The sequence below is a fragment of the Chiloscyllium punctatum genome, chromosome 3 (assembly GCF_047496795.1).
Source record: "Chiloscyllium punctatum isolate Juve2018m chromosome 3, sChiPun1.3, whole genome shotgun sequence".
Lineage (NCBI taxonomy): Eukaryota > Metazoa > Chordata > Chondrichthyes > Orectolobiformes > Hemiscylliidae > Chiloscyllium > Chiloscyllium punctatum.
This window is the reverse complement of record NC_092741.1, coordinates 157,089,890-157,108,582: the sequence shown is the minus strand read 5'-3', so window position 1 is coordinate 157,108,582 and position 18,693 is coordinate 157,089,890. Positions and strand designations below refer to the sequence as shown.

At 41.4% G+C, this 18,693-nt stretch overlaps 1 protein-coding gene across 1 annotated transcript in view; it reads left to right on the top strand.

The window, feature by feature from the left end:
• Positions 1-18,374, top strand: part of dpysl5b (dihydropyrimidinase like 5b) — a 64,375-nt gene extending 46,001 nt beyond the window's left edge. The window contains exons 10-12 of the mRNA XM_072563005.1: positions 2,622-2,829; positions 13,466-13,628; positions 14,211-18,374. Coding sequence (XP_072419106.1) covers positions 2,622-2,829; positions 13,466-13,628; positions 14,211-14,296 — 457 coding nt within the window. The 3' untranslated portion in view covers positions 14,297-18,374. The remainder of the gene's footprint in view (positions 1-2,621; positions 2,830-13,465; positions 13,629-14,210) is intronic.
• The last annotated feature ends 319 nt before the right edge of the window (positions 18,375-18,693 follow it).

Below are 18,693 nucleotides of genomic sequence, written 5' to 3'. Positions count from 1 at the left end.
AGTAGAAATTGGGATGATCATTTCTGTACAAGGCCCCCAGGGGAAGGTGGACAGCTGCGGATACATTTTAAGTTTTGTTTGTAGGCAGGGGATCTGGTTCTCCTGAAATTGGCAAGTTAGACAAAACTTTTCCAGTATGCTGGAAGCAGACAAATTGCCTTAAATTCATGTTGGAAGTGCTTGCTATTCATGTCCAGAAGGGGAATGAACCTCAAGCCTATGAATGTGGCAAAACCAGGAACAAACCTGTGGGTGGGTTGGTGCAAATATGTTGTCCCATTTTCGATTTTCTCGTGTGAATTTTTTACTTCATTTGATTTGAAATAAATGATCATAGGTTTTGCTATAATGGATATCCCGAATTATGGTGAGAGAAGTGGGCATTCTTGCACATAAAAAACAATTGACTTAGTTGTCACCACCTTCTCAAAGGCAACTAGGGATGAGTAGCAACTGCTGATCTAACCACTGAAGTCTTTAGCCCCTGAATGATTTATCTGCAGTTAATTTAAATACAGTTGAGCAAGACCTGCAACATAAACACAAAATGATCATTCATTTCATACCAAAACACAGGGACATATTCAAGTAATAAAAGGATAAAACAAGACTTTTCCTCCTTCATAAGGTCAATAGTGGCAATATTCACACATGATTGTGCAATGTTTAGCACTGTTCATGACTCCTTAGATACTGAAGGAGTCCATGTTCAAATGCAATAAGATCTGGACAGTATCCAGGCTTGAGTTGACAAATGGCTAGTAACATTTGCAACACACAGATGCTAGGCAATGATCTCCAACAAGAGACAATCTTAGCACTGGCCCTTGACATTCAATGGTGTTACCATCACCGAATCCACCTCTCCACCTGTCCCAAAGAAAACCTCTATCAACAACCTGGAGGTGACCAATAACCAGAAACTCAACTGAACTTGCCATATAAACACAGTAGCTACAGAAGCAGGTCAAAGACTAGGAATACTGTGGCAAGTAACTCACCACCTGACTGCTGAAAGCTTGTCCACCGTCTGCAAGGCACAACTCAGTAATGTGGTGGATGAGTGCTATTTGCCTGAATGAGTACAGCTCCAACTACACTTTAGAAGCTTGACACCATCTAAGATAAAGCAGCCCACTTAACTGGCACCACATCCACTCCCTCCACCACCGACACTCAGTAGCCGCAGTGTGTACTATGTATAAGATGCACTGCAGAAATACCTATTAGTGAAACTTCTTCTTCATGTTCACTCTAGCCAGGCCTCAGTAATCTGCAAATTACAATCAGATTTCTTCTGTTCGATCACCACACACACAGCACTCCCCCACTCTAAATTCCATCGAGTATAGTGCCAGTCCTCTGCCGCTCCTCATATGACAAGCCCTTCATTGCTATGATCATTCTTGTAAACCTCTTCTGGACCTCCTCCAAGGCATTAGAGGAATCATGGATGTAGGTGGGCTGGGTCTGGACAAGTGGAGAGAGGATGGAGTCAAAGTAGGAGTAAATAAGTTCATTGGGGTAGGAACAGACTGATTTGATGTGCATACTGGGGCAGTCTGGTTTGTGGATTTGGGGAAGGAGATGGGAATGGGCTGTCCAGGGTTGGGACACTATAAGATAGGAGGCAGTGTTGGGAAGATTTCCAGAGCCCATTTCCAACATTTCCCTTCCTTTCCTTGACCTCTCTGTCTCCACTTCAGGGAATAAATAGTCCACTACCATTCACTACAAAGCCACTGACTCCCATAGCGATTTTCACTGCAGCTCTTCACACCCCACGTCCTGCAAGGACTCCATCCCATTCTCCCAGTTCCTTCACCTACGTCGCATCTTTTTGGATGATGTCGTCTTCCGAAATAGCGCTGCCGACATGGTTTGCTTCTTCCAAACCATGGGCTTTCACCCACTGTAGTAGATAGGGCCCTCAACAACATCCAAACTATCCCTTATGCTTCCGCTCTTGCCCCTTCCTATCACTCACAACAGCATGATGTCACCCTTGTCCTCACTTTTCATCCCACCAGCCTCCATTCTACCATTCTCACATTCCAACCACTTAATCTGAACTGTTAACATCTTTTCTGTCCTCGCACACTACACACCACGCCTCTAACCCCAAACTAAAGCATAAATGCTGCCCCCACCACATTTCATTTCAGCTCTGATGAAGAGCCATTTAGACTCAAAATGTTAGCTTGCTCTCTCTCCATGGATGCTGTCTGACCTGTTGTGATCTCTTGTTTTAATTTGTCATCTGAAGACAATGATTGTCCAGAAATCTCTCCGAATTGCACTGACCTGTGAGCCATGGTGAGGATTAAGTACAACTTTCTGGCTCCATGGCCTTTACAAAGTGTCAGCTCCTCTACTAATTGAGCACATTAACTTTCTTTCTCATTTTGAATACTTCAATTATGATTTAAATAAAGCGTAGTTAGCTCAGCCAATGGTCAATGTTTAAATAAACAACCAAGATAGCCAACGTTTTAGGTATATTAATTCCCATTTTATTCAGAGATTATCAGTTTGAAATTTAAAACTTGTATGTTTTAAGCAATAACTTATTCCAACAGTTCACCACTGCATGTGTAGTAAGAATTAAATGATTCTTTCAGAACAATATCTGTGAGCACTCAAGTACAGGGTGGTGATGTGAACCTTCATGAGAACGTACGATGTCATGGTGTTCCCCTGGTGACAATCAGTCGTGGGCGAGTTGTCTATGAAGATGGAATTTTTACTTGTGCTGAGGGGACAGGAAAATTCTGTCCACTTCGACCATTTTCGGAATTTGTATACAAGAAGCTGATCCAGAGAGAAAAGGTAGACTTGACTATAGTTATGCTTTTCTCCACTGACATGTAAAAATTTATAACTTTTCTGTATACTTAATTTTAATTCTTCGTTTGAAATCATGAAACATTTGGAGATGAGGAAAAGAAGCATTGTTTGCTGCTATTTTATAGTTTTGATTTTGATTTGTTGTTCAGGGTAACTTAAGTTAGTGAAGAACGATTAATCCTGCTTGGATATTACAGCTTCAGTGCATCCATCACATCTGATAATTTTTTTTTTCTTCTTTAACTAAGTCATAGCCATCTGACCACTTATGTCCCAATAATAGTATCCACCTAAAGGTATAGACGTTTTTTTCCAAAATTAGAGTTTGGCTACTCTGCTGAGTTTGTCAGAAGGCAATGAACATGGAGGGCAATGAAGGAACCAGATGGTTAAATTTAACTATCTTGGAGATTTTGATTGAATTAATGTTTTCTAGTTTAAATAATAGCCTCGCAGAAGTGAAGAATTCTTTTTAGAAACCCTTGATCTAACATTGAAAACATTCTGGTCATTTCTCAAAGGAAATTTTAATCATCGAGGTAGCAAGAAATAGGCCCACAAAATGAGCCCTAGTCTCAGCAAGCTGCAACTAAAGCACAGTACTTTAAAAGCATGAAACAGTGATGTATATAGGCCAAAGGTCGAGAACAAAATAGCATTAGCTTGCAGAGAGGGAGGTGGGACAGGGCCTATAAGGGAACCACAGTCAGCAACAAAGGGATGCTTATACCACCAAGATTCCTACTAGGAGGCGGAAATAGTAGTATCTCATGGGGACCAGTAAACCTGAGGATCTTTACACAGTCACAATTTAAAACTCATTGAACTTCGTAGCTGAGGAGATCATTTGACCAATTCCACTTATAATGTTATCTGCCTAGTTCTATAATCATTCTTTTAATCCCATTTTATAAAAAAAATTTTTCACGTAGTTGTGCATTTTTTTATAATGATTAAGGATTCTGGTGTTGTCTGTTTTTAGTTGGCATTTCACATCCCAAGAAGCGTAATATCCTTTTGTTGTTTGTTAAAGAATACTGGAATATTTTAAGAAAGACAGTGGGGACCTGCGGGTTGGGAGAGTTCCAAAGCCTCACAACCCTCAAAGAAAAATTTTCATCTGTGTCCTAAAAGGGCAGCTCCTCATTTCAAACCTTGTCCCCTCGTTCTGAATTTGCACACAAGAGAAAACATCCCTTCCATGCCCATCTTGTCAAGACCGTTCTCATCCAAATTGTTAATATAAATGACAAAGAAAAGTGGACCCACATTGATCCACGTGGAACACCGCTGGTCAAAGACCTCCAGTCAAAAAACAACCCACCACAACTGGTCTCTGTCTCCCACTCCTGGATTAGTGGTGCTGGAAGAGCACAGCAGTTCAGGCAGGATCCAACAAGCAGCGAAATCGACATTTCGGGCAAAAGCCCTTCCACTGTCAAGCCAATTCTGTATCCAATTGGCAAGCTCTGTGTGATCACCATGCAGAACCTTGTCAAAGGCTTTACTAAATAACATCTGCTGCTCTGCCTTCATCAATCTGTTTGGTTACTTCCTCAAAAAACTCAATCAAATTTGTGAAACGAGAAAAGATTGGTATGATTAGTAGAAGAGTTAGAAACTGAGTTTCAGAAGCAATACTGAAGAACATGGACAAGAGAAGAAATTGAAAGAAGAAAAGCAACAAATAAATGTGCAGAAAACTAAGGACAAACTTACCAGCCTTTAAATCATAAGACATTGATGGGGAATCGAGCTATTCAAGGTAAAAACAATGACTGCAGATGCTGAAAACCATATACTGGATTAGGGGTGCTGGAAGAGCACAGCAGTTCAGGCAGCATCCAACGAGCAGCGAAATCGACGTTTCGGGCAAAAGCCCTTCATCAGGAATAAAGGCAGTGAGCCTGAAGCATGGAGAGATAAGCTAGAGGAGGGTGGGGGTGGGGAGAGAGTAGCATAGAGTACAATGGGTGAGTGGGGGAGGAGATGAAGGTGATAGGTCAAGGAGGAGAGGGTGGAGTGGATAGGTGGAAAAGAAGATAGGCAGGTCGGACAAGTCAAGGAGACAGTAACTGAGCTGGAAGTTTGAAACTAGGATGAGGTGGGGGAAGGGGAAATGAGGAAGCTGTTGAAGTCCACATTGATGCCCTGGGGTTGAAGTGTTCCGAGGCGGAAGATGAGGCGTTCTTCCTCCAGGCGTCTGGTGGTGAGGGAGCGGCGGTGAAGGAGGCCCAGGACCTCCATGTCCTCGGCAGAGTGGGAGGGGGAGTTGAAATGTTGGGCCACGGGGCGGTTTGGTTGATTGGTGCGGGAGTCTCGGAGATGTTCCCTAAAGCGCTCTGCTAGGAGGCGCCCAGTCTCCCCAATGTAGAGGAGACCACATCGGGAGCAACGGATACAATAAATGATATTGGTGGATGTGCAAGTGAAACTTTGATGGATGTGGAAGGCTCCTTTAGGGCCTTGGATAGAGGTGAGGGAGGAGGTGTGGGCACAGGTTTTACAGTTCCTGCGGTGGCAGGGGAAAGTGCCAGAATGGGAGGGTGGGTCGGAGGGGGTGTGGACCTGACCAGGTAGTCACGGAGGGAACGGTCTTTGCGGAAGGCGGAAAGGGGTGGGGAGGGAAATATATCCCTGGTGGTGGGGTCTTTTTGGAGATGGCGGAAATGTCGGTGGATGATTTGGTTGCTGCGAAGGTTTGTAGGGTGGAAGGTGAGCACCAGGGGCGTTCTGTCCTTCTTACGGTTGGAGGGGTGGGGTCTGAGGGTGGAGGTGCGGGATGTGGACGAGATGCGTTGGAGGGCATCTTTAACCACGTGGGAAGGGAAATTGCGGTCTCTAAAGAAGGAGGCCATCTGGTGTGTCCTATGGTGGAACTGGTCCTCCTGGGAGCAGATACGGTGGAGGCGGAGAAATTGGGAATACGGGATGGCATTTTTGCAAGAGATAGGGTGGGAAGAGGTGTAATCCAGGTAGCTATGGGAGTCAGTGGGTTTGTAAAAAATGTCAGTGTCAAGTCGGTCGTCACTAATGGAGATGGAGAGGTCCAGGAAGGGGAGCGAGGTGTCAGAGATAGTCCAGGTAAATTTAAGGTCAGGGTGGAATGTGTTGGTGAAGTTGATGAATTGCTCAACCTCCTCGCGGGAGCACGAGGTGGCGCCAATGCAGTCATCAATGTAGCGGAGGAAGAGGTGGGGAGTGGTGCCGGTGTAATTACGGAAGATCAACTGTTCTACATAGCCAACAAAGAGACAGGCATAGCTGGGGCCCATACGTGTGCCCATGGCTACGCCTTTGGTCTGGAGGAAGTGGGAGGATTCAAAGGAGAAGTTGTTAAGGGTGAGGACCAGTTCGGCCAAATGAATGAGAGTGTCAGTGGAAGGGTACTGTTGGGGATGTCTGGAGAGGAAAAAACGGAGGGCTTGGAGGCCCTGGTCATTGAAAAGAAAGCTCAATGGACTGAATAGCTCGATTAGTGGTGCTGGAAGAGCACAGCAGTTCAGGCAGCATCCAACGAGCAGCGAAATCGACGTTTCGGGCAAAAGCCCTTCATCAGGAATAAAGGCAGTGAGCCTGAAGCATGGAGAGATAAGCTAGAGGAGGGTGGGGGTGGGGAGAGAGTAGCATAGAGTACAATGGGTGAGTGGGGGAGGAGATGAAGGTGATAGGTCAAGGAGGAGAGGGTGGAGTGGATAGGTGGAAAAGAAGATAGGCAGGTAGGACAAGTCCGGACAAGTCAAGGGGACAGTTACTGAGCTGGAAGTTTAGAACTAGGATGAGGTGGGGGAAGGGGAAATGAGGAAGCTGTTGAAGTCCACATTGATGCCCTGGGGTTGAAGTGTTCCGAGGCGGAAGATGAGGCGTTCTTCCTCCAGGCGTCTGGTGGTGAGGGAGCGGCGGTGAAGGAGGCCCAGGACCTCCATGTCCTCGGCAGAGTGGGAGGGGGAGTTGAAATGTTGGGCCACGGGGCGGTTTGGTTGATTGGTGCGGGAGTCTCGGAGATGTTCCCTAAAGCGCTCTGCTAGGAGGCGCCCAGTCTCCCCAATGTAGAGGAGACCACATCGGGAGCAACGGATACAATAAATGATATTGGCCGATCTGCTAATCATCTCCACTTTCCTGCCTTTTCCCCATCAACCTTGATTCCCTTACTAATTAAAAGCTGTCTGACTCAGCCTTTACTATACTGAACAATCTAGCCTTGTCAGTCCTTTATGGTAAAAAAGTTCCACAAATTCATTACTATCTGAGAAAATAAATTCTTTTTCATCTCTGTCATAAAAGCAGAGCCTTTTATTTTGAGGTTATGCCCTCTAACACAAGGCTCTCCCACAAAGGAAATCAACCATTCCTTATCTAGCCTGTCAAAGAATCTTCTATGTTTCAATAATACAAATATAAATGTTTGAACTATGAAATATCAGCATGAGGACTGTATCGGCATAACTGTATAATGTTCACTGCCTCTGTATCTTTGGTTCCATATCCTGCCTCTGCTGCTACAAAAGCTGAAGCGAGCTAGATGCTGTCCAGTAGGGAAGTAAATAAGACAACGATCGAAGAACTATCACCATTCCAGCTATAAAATGATCTCTAATTTCTCAAACGCTTTGAACATAGATTATCTTGTGCTGCCTTAGTCAGGAAGTAAGTAGCTTGACAAATTGGAAACAATGAAGGGATTAACAACGTTGCTGGTAAAGTATTACTGAGTGTTGTCGATGAGTATGTGGAACTTGGTGTGTATATTCAGATGATGTCACTGAGAAGGCTAAATGGAGTTGAGAAATAAAATTGCCAGAATGGGAAGAGAATCTTGGAGTTGATTCTCTAGCTAGGATTTGTTGGTAAGAACTGTGAGAAACACAAAGGCAAACTGATTTCCAGGTGCCACGAAAGATCAGTGTAATCAAGGAGTATTTGAAGTGCAAGGTGTTGATGTCAATAATTGCATGAATTTAAAACTATTTCTTGTGACCAAGTTATACGGCTACTGCTTGTGCCCAGCTCTTGCACATGAAGAAGTGATGACCACAGTATGTCAAAGCTGGTTGTCTGTCTTAGGAGTCCTCCTGGGATAACTGCAGATAACTTTGAGTATCATCAATAAAGTAATGCTGCACTTGAATGGAATCAACTAGTCAGAAGCAATATAAAAGGGTCTCAATGCATTTTGTATTGCATGTGTACAGTTGATTCAATTCAAGTGCAGCATTGCGTTATTGATGCAGCTCACTAATTTATCTGCAGTTATCCAAGGAGGATTCCAAAGACAGAAACCAATGGTGTCACACTGTGGCCATCACTATTTGAAACAATGGCAACCTGCACTTGTATAATATCTTTAATGTAGCAAACCGTCTTAAGGATATGCTTCACATGAATGTATTCAAAATGATGTGATTCTAATTCACATAAGAGATAAAAGGTGGTATTTTCCACTCACCGATATAGCATGAGCTGTGTTGAGAAAGTTTGAGAAGTACAGAGAATTAAAATGTCAGTATCTCAACATCAAGAAAAGTTTTGTGATTTTCCTGTTGAGCATTAAATAGCATTTTCAGAATTTCGAGCAATTGACCATTGACTACCCTATTTCAGTGTATTTGCATGTCATTAATAATCCAACTTGCAATTCCTTTCTTCTCTGGAGAACACGACAGTGCAAATTCCCAATATGTAAATCAGAGTGGGTGTCTGCTGGCCGTTGCTCAATGAATGTTTGCCTCAGCCATCAGGCACATACTACTTCATACCCATGTCATTGCTTGCTCCTTGGTCACAATCCTTGACCCTCTGTCCACACAAGCGAATACAGGGGAACCTCAATTATCCAAACGAGATTGGCGGGCACTATTTCGTTTGGATAATTGATTATTCGGTTAATCGATTCAATGCCTTTCCTCTGGGGCGGAGTTTTCTATTAAATCTGCTCCCTGTTCAGACTATTGCAGCAGCACACTCCCCAACCCTGTCCAACACCACCACCTGCCCATTCCCCAAACCCCATCCAACATCAACCCCCAAACCCCATCCAATGTCACCCCCCGCCCGACCCCAACCCCATCCAACACCGCCCCCAAACTCCATCCAACACCGCTCGCCCCCCAAACCCTGTCCATCACCACCCCCTCCCCCTCTCTGGGGCAACCGGAATGGACACCAACAACAAGACTGCTGCTGCCTTTGGGGGGTGAGTTTCCAAATAGTGCGTGCACACAAACACACAACTTTATTGGAGTTGATAAATGTGGTCAATCAGCGACACCATCACACTTATCCAAGGGGCTCTTATTCTGGTCCAGGGGAGCGACCGCATTCAGTCCTGCGGATCAAGTGCAACCAGTCCTGGGATTACAGGTAGGTGTGTTAGGATACTATGGAGACATCAGCCCATGAGGTTAGCCTATTCTTCTTGCAGTGAGACAAAGAGAGTGATTGAATATGTTGGAGGTTGTGGGTGTTAAAGGGGCAGGAAAGGTAGTGAGGTGTCCCCAGTGAGAGAGTAGTAAGCACAGGGGAGAGGAATGGGGGAGGATGAGATGATTGAGAACTATTAAGTGGGCATGATGCATGTAATAGTGAGAGCTGTAGTCTGTGAGCCATGGTGACATGTGCATAAGGTGGCAAAGTTAGTGTGAGTAGTAGCTCAATTGTTCTGAGGTAGCAGAGAGAATTTAGGTAGTACTATTTCTTGTGGAATGCAGAAGATCATTGACCTTATGTACAACTAGCTGTTCTGCTTCACCAAAACAACAGTACTCACTCAGGCTGCAATTTGGGTCCCAGCCGACTTGGTTTGGTGGTGTGGCCTCCTGTGGGAGCTTGCAGGAGAAAGGACTGCCCTCCTGTCCTCCAACAGCTGCAGGTCCCTTTCCACAAAGTGGGGAACATAGTTTCATAGAATATAGAAAGGTAGAGCACAGAACAGGCCCTTCGGCCCACCATGTTATGCCAAGGATACATCCTAATCTAAAATAAAATAACCTAACCTACGCACCCCTCAATTCACTGCTGTCTCTGTGCATGTCCAGCAATCACTTAAATGTCCCTAATGACTCTGCTTCCACCACCACCGCTGGCAACGCATTCCATGCATTCACAACTTTCTGTGTAAAGAACATACCTCTGACATCTCCTCTATACCTTCCTCCTAGCATCTTAAAACTATGACCCCTTGTGACAGTCAATCCTGCCCTGGGGAACAGTCTCTGGCTATCGACTCTATCCATGCCTCTCACTACCTTGTACACTTTGATCAGTTCACCTCTCTTCTTCCTCCTCTCCAGAGAGAAAAGTCCGAGCTTAGTCAACCTCTCTTCATAAGACAAGCCCTCCAGTCCAGGCAGCATCCTGGTAAGCCTTATTTGCACCCTCTCTAAAGCCTCCGCATATTTCCTATAACAGGGCAACCAGAACTGGGCACAATATTCCAAGTGTGGTCTTACCAAGATTTTGTAGAGCTGCAGCAAAACCTTGTGTTTCTTAAAACTCCATCCCCCTGTTAATGAAAGCCAAAACACCATATGCTTTCTTAACAACCCTATCCACTTGGATGGCAACTTTGCATTTATCCAGGTTGAACGTCATCTGCCATTTCTCAGCCCAGTTCTCCATCCTGTTAATGTTATGCTGTAGTCTGCAACAGTCCTTGATACTATCAAAGGCATCTCCAACCTTTGTGTCATCGACAAATTTACTAACCCATCCCTCAACCTCCTCATCCAAGTCATTTATAAAAACTGCAAAGAGCAGAGGCTCAAGAGTAGAGCCCTGTGGAACACCACTCACCACTGACCTCCAGGAAGAATACTCGCTGCCTTTTGTTAGCCAACCAATTCTGAATCCAGATAGCCAAATCTCCCTGTATCCCATACTTCCTGACTTTATGAATGAGCCTACCATGGGTAACCTTATCAAATGCCTTGCTGAAGTCCGTATACACCACATCCACTGCTCGACCATCATCGACCTGTCACTTCACCTCCTCAAAGAACCCAATAAGATTTGTGAGGCATGACCTGCTCCTCTCAAAGCCATACTGACTGCCTTTAATCACACAATGTTTGCCAAATAGTCATAAATCTTTTCCCTCAGAATTCTTTCTAAAACCTTGCAGACCACAGACGTAAGACTGACTAACTGGTCTGTAATTGCCAGGGATTTCCCTATTACCCTTCTTAAAAAGAGGAACAACATTCGTCTCCCTCCAATCCTTTGTGATGACTCCCATGAACAGTCAGGAAGCAAAGATCTTCGCCAATGGCTTAGGAACCTCCTTTCTCACTTCCCAGAGCAACCTAGGATAAATCTGATCTGGCCCTGGGGACTTATCAATCTTAATGTTTTCCAGCACATCAACTTCCTCAATCTCGATCTGTTCAAGCCTGTTTGCCAGCTCCTCAAAGTTCTCATTCACATCAAGGTCCCTTTCTTTAGTGAAAACTGAAGCAAAAAACTCATTTAGGGCTTCCCCTATCTCTCAGACTCCACGCACAAGTACCCTACGCTATCCCTAAGGAGAAGGCCCTACCTTCTCCCTAATCATTCTCTTCCTCACATATGAGTAAAATGCCTTTGTGTTCTCCCTTATCCTTCCCACCAAGCCTTTCTCATGCCCCCTCCAGCTCTCCTCAGTCCATTTTTTGAGCTCCTTTCTAGTAAACCTGTCATCCTCTTAAACCAGTGCTAGGTCCTTGCTTCCTCCGCTTTATGTAAGCTGTCTTCTTCATTTTGACAAGAAGTTCTTCTGTTCTCATCATTCAAGGCTTCTTAATCTTATCACTTCTTGCCTGTCTCAAAGGAACAAATGTATGCATCATTTGCAACAACTGCTCCTTAAACAGTTTCCACATGTCTGTTGTACCCTTTCTGTGGAACAATTGCTCCCAATCTGTACTTCCCAACTAGTGTCTGGTAGCATCATAATTTCCTTTTTCACAATTAAATATCTTCGCTTGGTAACTGCTCCTTTCCCTCTCCAAGGCTATGGTAAATGTGAGGCAGTTGTGGTTACTGTCACCAAAGTGTTCTCCCACCGCAACACCTGACACCTGTCCTGGCTCATTGCTGAGCATCAAATCCAAAATGGCCTCTTCCCTTGTCAGCCTGTCTACATACTGAGTAAGGAAACCCTCCTGAACACACCTGACAAAAACTGCTCCATCCAAACCATCTGCATTAAGGAGGTTCCAATCGATATTGGGAAAGTTGAAGTCACCCATAACAACAACCCTGCTACATCTGCATTTTTCCAAAATCTGCCGGCCTATGAGTTCCTAGATCTACCCTACTGCTATGATGGTAGAAAACCCCCAATGAGGTGGCTGCTCCCTTGCTGTTCCTAACTCCCACCCCATACTGACTCAGTAGACAAACCTTCCCCATCAACCTTCATTTCTGTAGCTGTGACGCACTCTCTGATTAGCAATGCTACCCCCCTCCTCGTTTTCCCCCCTCCCTGTTCTTTTTAAATGCTCTAAACTCTGGAACATTTGGCAACCATTCCTGCCCCTGTGAAATCCATGTCTCCGTTATGGCCACAACATCATCATCCCAAGTACTGACCCATGCTCTAAGTTCGTCACTCTTATTTCTGACACTCCTGGCATTAAAGCAGACACACATTAACTGATTCCTTTGTTTCATCATATGAGAAACCTTCCTGATAGATTCACTACATCCTGTCACTGCCCCAATACAACTACCCCACTCTCAGATATGTAGCTCTGGTTCCCACCCCCCTGCCAAACTAGTTTAAACCCTCCTGAACCACATGAACAAATTTCCTCCCCAAGACATTTGTCCCCTCCAGTTCAGATGCAACCCGTCCTTCATGTACAGGTCCCACATTCCCCAGAAGGCATCCCAATGTTCTAAGTATCTGAAGCCCTCCCTCCTGCACCAGCTGCGCAGCCACGTGTTAAGCTGCACTCGCTGCCTGTTCCTCACCTCATTATCCCGTGCCACCGGTAGCAAACCTGAGAACACTACTCGTACAGCTCTTCAGCTTCCAACCTTGCTCTCTGTAGTCACTTTTCAGCTCCTCAATTTCTTTCCTGGATTTGTCATTGGTGCCGATATATACCATGATTTCTGGCTGCTCACCCTCTCCCTTCAGAATCTCGTAAACCTGATCAACAATATCCCTGACCCACCATCCCCTTGGACTGGCAGTAATGCTCATATCATTTGACTGATATCATTCAAACTGTGGCACCAGCAGTTACCTAATTGGAGGGATTCAAACATGGAATTGCAAGAAAGATGAACACAGATTTGGGAGGCATAACATATTTAATGACTTAAAAGGAAAGTGAAGTTGGAACTGAATACTAGAATGCATTGTTGGAAGAGAAGGAGATGAAGGCAATTTGAAGAGGGGGTGGCATGACTGCCAACCTAATGACTTTTTCCAGCATTCTCTCTGATAGTGCTTTATGTAGTATAACCTTATTTGAAGTGAATAGCTAAACTAGTTGTCTGCCATATACCTTCAAGTCTGTCTTCCAGAGCTTAAGGGAGTGAAGATGAGGGCTATATGAGGAGAAATTATCAGGGCAGCATTCCAATGAAATCTTAAGTGATAATAAGGTATTATTGTACTTGTCTATAGAATTTGACTACAAAGGCTGTGGATCGTGCTCCATACATAGGTGATGTGGCAATGGTGCTTAATGTAGGAAAAGAAACCCCAGCTCATCCAGATGTCCAATTCCGTTCTGTGACACGTCACAGTGGAGTGAGGGATTTGCATGAGTCCAGCTTCAGTTTATCTGGTAAGATTTAACTATATCTTATGGACTTCACACATTTCTTTTACCTCTAGATAACTGGTATTTATTAATCTATTGTTCTTTGTACGCATTTTAAGTTTTCAAAATTGAAGTGGTGAATAATCAGCCAGGATGACTAGTTTTCATCAACCTTTTCTTTTCCGTTGGAGTTTAGGGGTAAATTATTTTACTAATTATCACAGCTAGTTTTCTCAGCACTTCTAAGAATAATCATGATTAATTATGTAACAGAACAATTGTATATCAGTGAAATCCATAAATCTTAGTTTTGTGGACCTTTCTAATGCGTTGGTATATTATCATTTTTTTCTGCTTAATAATATGGACCATATGTGAAATTACGCTGATTGAGTATTACTACTCTTTATCTGAGTCAGATAGCTTTCAGAAGATTTTTCATATGTTCATCTGTATTGTGGTTCTATGGATAATGAAAGTAATTGGTAATTTTTAGATTTCACATAATTGACTTGGCTGAATGTGATAATATTATAATATTGGTAGTTCCTTACTTATTTTGATGGGGAAGGCAGTTCCTTATATCTTGCTGTTCATTCTTTGCAGGATCTCAAGTTGATGATCATCTGCCAAAACGACCTGTATCTAGAGTTTTGGCTCCACCTGGTGGGCATTCTAATGGCATCTGGTAAAACGTGTGTCTCAGTGCTGTCAAGTCTTACCATCAAAAGTGAAAGCAGAATATGAATGACTTAGACCCATGACACGCTGGAATTTACTTCATAAGCCTCAGTAACACCATATCTATATCATGTGAATGAACACAGCTTTTAGTTATTTTAAGATTTTTGTAAGACGTTTGAGAATGTTACATCACTACCATAAGAAGTTGGTCATAGATGAAAGAAGACTATTATGAAAATTGTAGATCCATTACTATAGATTTTGTGTTAGGCTCTGCTGCTATAAGTGCAGAATCTTTATAATTCTGCTACAATAAATTGTACACAAGTGAGTGAAATGTATTGTAGTCTGTGCATGATGCAATCTGACTTCATACACCCTAAAAATAAGAAACTCAGCATTTAAAACTAACAATAACTGATGTATTCTATTACTTTTACTTTGTGATGATTTTGGGAATTTTCACTGTGTAGAATCTTGAAAACAGCCTTGGAAAAGTTGTGAAAAATTGGAGCAAATCCAACTAAATTAGTACAAGTTGCAAATTGTTTACCACATAAGTACATGCTACCAATGAGCTGTGGATTATCACCACTTAGTTTATTTAGGATAAATTACCATCCTTGGTGTGAAGACTTGCTGAAATACATTGTCCATGGTCTTTTGAGGAATTTAGAATGTGATCATATCAGAGTTTTCTTCTTTCCATTACTGGTCTTTTGAATAATTTTCCATTTTTCTGTGTAAAATCAAAGGAACAATTTTTTTCCTGTTCTTTGGAGGACTGTTGTACGTCAGCCAAACAGTCCTCCCAGTCCAATTTATATGTCACTAATAAATCTAATCAGGAAAACTATCTTTACTTTGAGCGATGAGAATATGGAATTTGTTACCACATGGAATGTTTGACATGAATAGCATGTGCTTGAATGTGAAAGTAATGGAAGAATCTGTTCAGTTTGACATGAAGTAGACTAGAAGGAGTCTCACATAGAGCGTAACTGCTAGTGTGGATCTAGCTACCGGGCTTACTAACTAGTCATTTGCTGTAAAATGTCTGTAACCAAAGTCCCTAAATACATCAGTGTGGCTTCCATGTCTGTTGTGATGTTTTGTATAGCATACAAGTTCCTCAGAAGTATTTGCACTGAGAATTAGTCTTTGATCTTCATAAGATGTAGTTAGTGTGCTTGTGCTAATGTGTTAGGAAATATTGGGTCCTATGTGTTAGTGTTACTATTTCAAAAGTTCTGCAAAATACAAAATTATTTAAGTCCTTTAAAATGTATGTATGCCTTTTTAGAAATGATGTTTCACTGGCTAAAGATTTTTTTTAATTTGACAATTGGAAGTTTCAAGCAATATGAATTATTTTCACCCAAAAGTTTCAATTTCTAAATAAATTGGTGTCCCATCTTGTAACTATACAAACCCAAAGATAATTGTAAACAAGTATGATATTATGAACAAAGAGGATAGATAAATTTATCATATTTGTGAGTAAAGTTGATGCAAACTCTTAAGGGTGAGATTTTCTGAAGTGCACAGATTAATGAGTCGAATGAACAATATTTTTAAAGAACCAACTAGAGGTACTTCAATTAAAACCAGAATTATACAAAACTTGGCAATTACTAAGCATTTATGGCATTAAAAATGTTGCTTATATCTTGCTATTTTTGGCTCTTCCAGACCCATCTCCCCCAATTACTATTTTCAGGATGTGTGCAGCTGATTCTTAATTTAATGCAGTAAAAGGATATATACAACAGCTAGTTATTTTAAACAGTATTCTAAGTTTGAATTCACCTCAAGTATAAGTATTTGAAAAACTGACACCAATATTGCAAAATTTCAGACATTCTTTGCATATAGCCTTGATAAAGTAATGCACAGATTTTCTTTGATATTTACTTCTAAAGTTAATTTCCAGTCTCACCCGATATTTACTTGACTATTCAGATCGATATTTCAGTTTACAGTTGACTGGATAGTGACTAGAGATGGCATAAGGATCAATAGTCTAGTTTTCAGTTTCTCTAATAGCTGGCTATGACTATTATAAAGGAATTTTATAGCTTTACAAGAATCTATGCTTTTGGCACCCAGCATTCCTAAAGCCTGCAATGCTTTGAAATCAAGGTTGTTAAGTTCTATTTCTGTTAAAAGTTTTTTTGTTAATAGCCAATCAGAGATCAATTCTATCAACCTTTCCCTAGTGTCTTAAAGATACTGTATTAGAATATTTTATTCTCTGTAGGATGTAGTGTAACCAGACTGCTGAAGAAATTTCAATTATAATATCTTGTATTTAAATAAAAAAATCTAGCCATAACGTTTAAAAGTAAAACTAATTTCTCGATTATGTAGAAAACCCTGTTTTGAAATCCTAGAAGCAACTGGAAAACCTTTCAAAATTCATGTTTTTTTTAAAATACATCCCATGTGATGATGTTTTCCTATGGGCTTTGCCAAAGTAAGGATTGTGACAAATGGATGTTCAAAATATTTCTAATAACTAATACTTTAGGGACTTTGGTTGGTAAGTTGATCTTAAATTTTGTTAACATTTAGGATAATTGTACCCACAAATACACAATTATTACTTAATCAAGACAAGAAGCTTTGACTTAACCTTTATTTAATATTTGAGGGGCTTTTGTTTTTCCTGAAATTTTGTTACTTTTTTTCCAAAATGATATATTTTTTCCAAGCCAATGAAGGACCCTATAAAGCTTCTGATCTGTTCCTTACTCTAGCTACTCAAACATGACAGATTGTGAACAAAGTTCTTGTGTAATTTATTAATGCATTAGATTGAATGTCTAAGATAAAGTTTGGTAGCTAATATTGACTAAGTCCATTGTGACACTGTGTTTTATTGGCACTTGTAGTGTGTCCTGTGATTGTATGTGCGTTGTCTGTAACGGGCAACTGTAAATATCATAACATAATGACAAATTTCAATGTTGGCGAGATGTTATTGGACATTTGCAAATCATAATTTGATCTTAAAGTGAGGCTGCATAAGCATTGAAATATTTTAATTGTGGCATTGAAATGCATTAGTCATTGTGTTGATGGTCATACTTTTAGTGCATTGCTGGTCTCTGTGTTTAAAAAAAAGCCTGCAAGTCTATGACGTGCCCACTTGATGGAAGGGAATGTATTTTTATACAGGCCTCACTTTTGTCTGCTACTGACTAGCAATTGATTTATATAATGGGGGAGGAAGGACAGAGAAACAGTCATTGTTTGCTTTAGTTCAAATTTAAATTAGGCCAGTGGTACTTTTGAGTGCGCAGATGAAACAACTACAAACACTTAAAGTGCACAATTTTGTTTTAACCTTAATAATACTGTGAATTGTTCTTAGAAATATACTGGATCAGAAAAGTTTGTTAAGTCCACTTGTTCAGTTTCAGTGTTCTGAAACTATTATTTTTCACAATGTTCATTATATCCCAATAATACATATTTATGCAGTAATTATTCAATTGAAGAATTTCTCAAACTTTACTTCCATATTTAACATTAGAAATTTTAAGCATGTGATTCATTGACTGAACCTAGTGACAAACTTTAGACTTTTTTTAATATGAAACAAAACTATGTTTCCATATTTGATTTATTTGGTATGTATTTAATTTATGCATTTTGTTAGATAACCATATCTGCTATGCATCTCTTTAACAATGGCAAACACCAGAAATGTTTGCATTTATCTGGCTTGAACCAGTTTAATTTTTCTGAAACTCCTCAGAATTGGTGCTAACATTGAACAAGGTATAAAATGACTTTTCTCCATATGTTAACCCTTACTGCACACTGGAGAACATTAGAATGTAGATAAAATCTGCAGGTGTATTTGTGAATTCGAAATAAGCAGTAACATGATAGAAGAATCGAATTTTGTTTTTGTACATAGGCATATTTTTATTCTGAATGAATAGGTGCCTAATTCAATACCAAGATCTGTGTCCAAATAAAGAGCCACCTGTGAAAGTGGATGTTAATTTTTTTTTAATGCAAAAAGCAATAAAATTTACTGGAGCCTGCTTGTGGTTTCAGTAAGCCTTAAAATTATCAGGGTCACTCCTTCACTTTAATACTGGTTGTTTTGACTGACACATCAAGATCTGGTACTAATCACCTAAATTAAAATAGCAGCCATAAGAATTGGTACAAATGGACATTAAATTTACACTACACTTTAATGTCAGTTTGAAGAGGGTTTCCTGATGCTGAATTTGTAATGTAGATCTAATTGGAGCGTACTCTGATTCCAGGGAAAAATGGCAGGAGATTCCCTGCAAGCTTACATGTGTTACCAACATGGTGTTAAAAGGGTTTTGGAAGAGTGCCCATGCGATCTGTTAGGCATCCTGAACATTTTTAAGCCTAT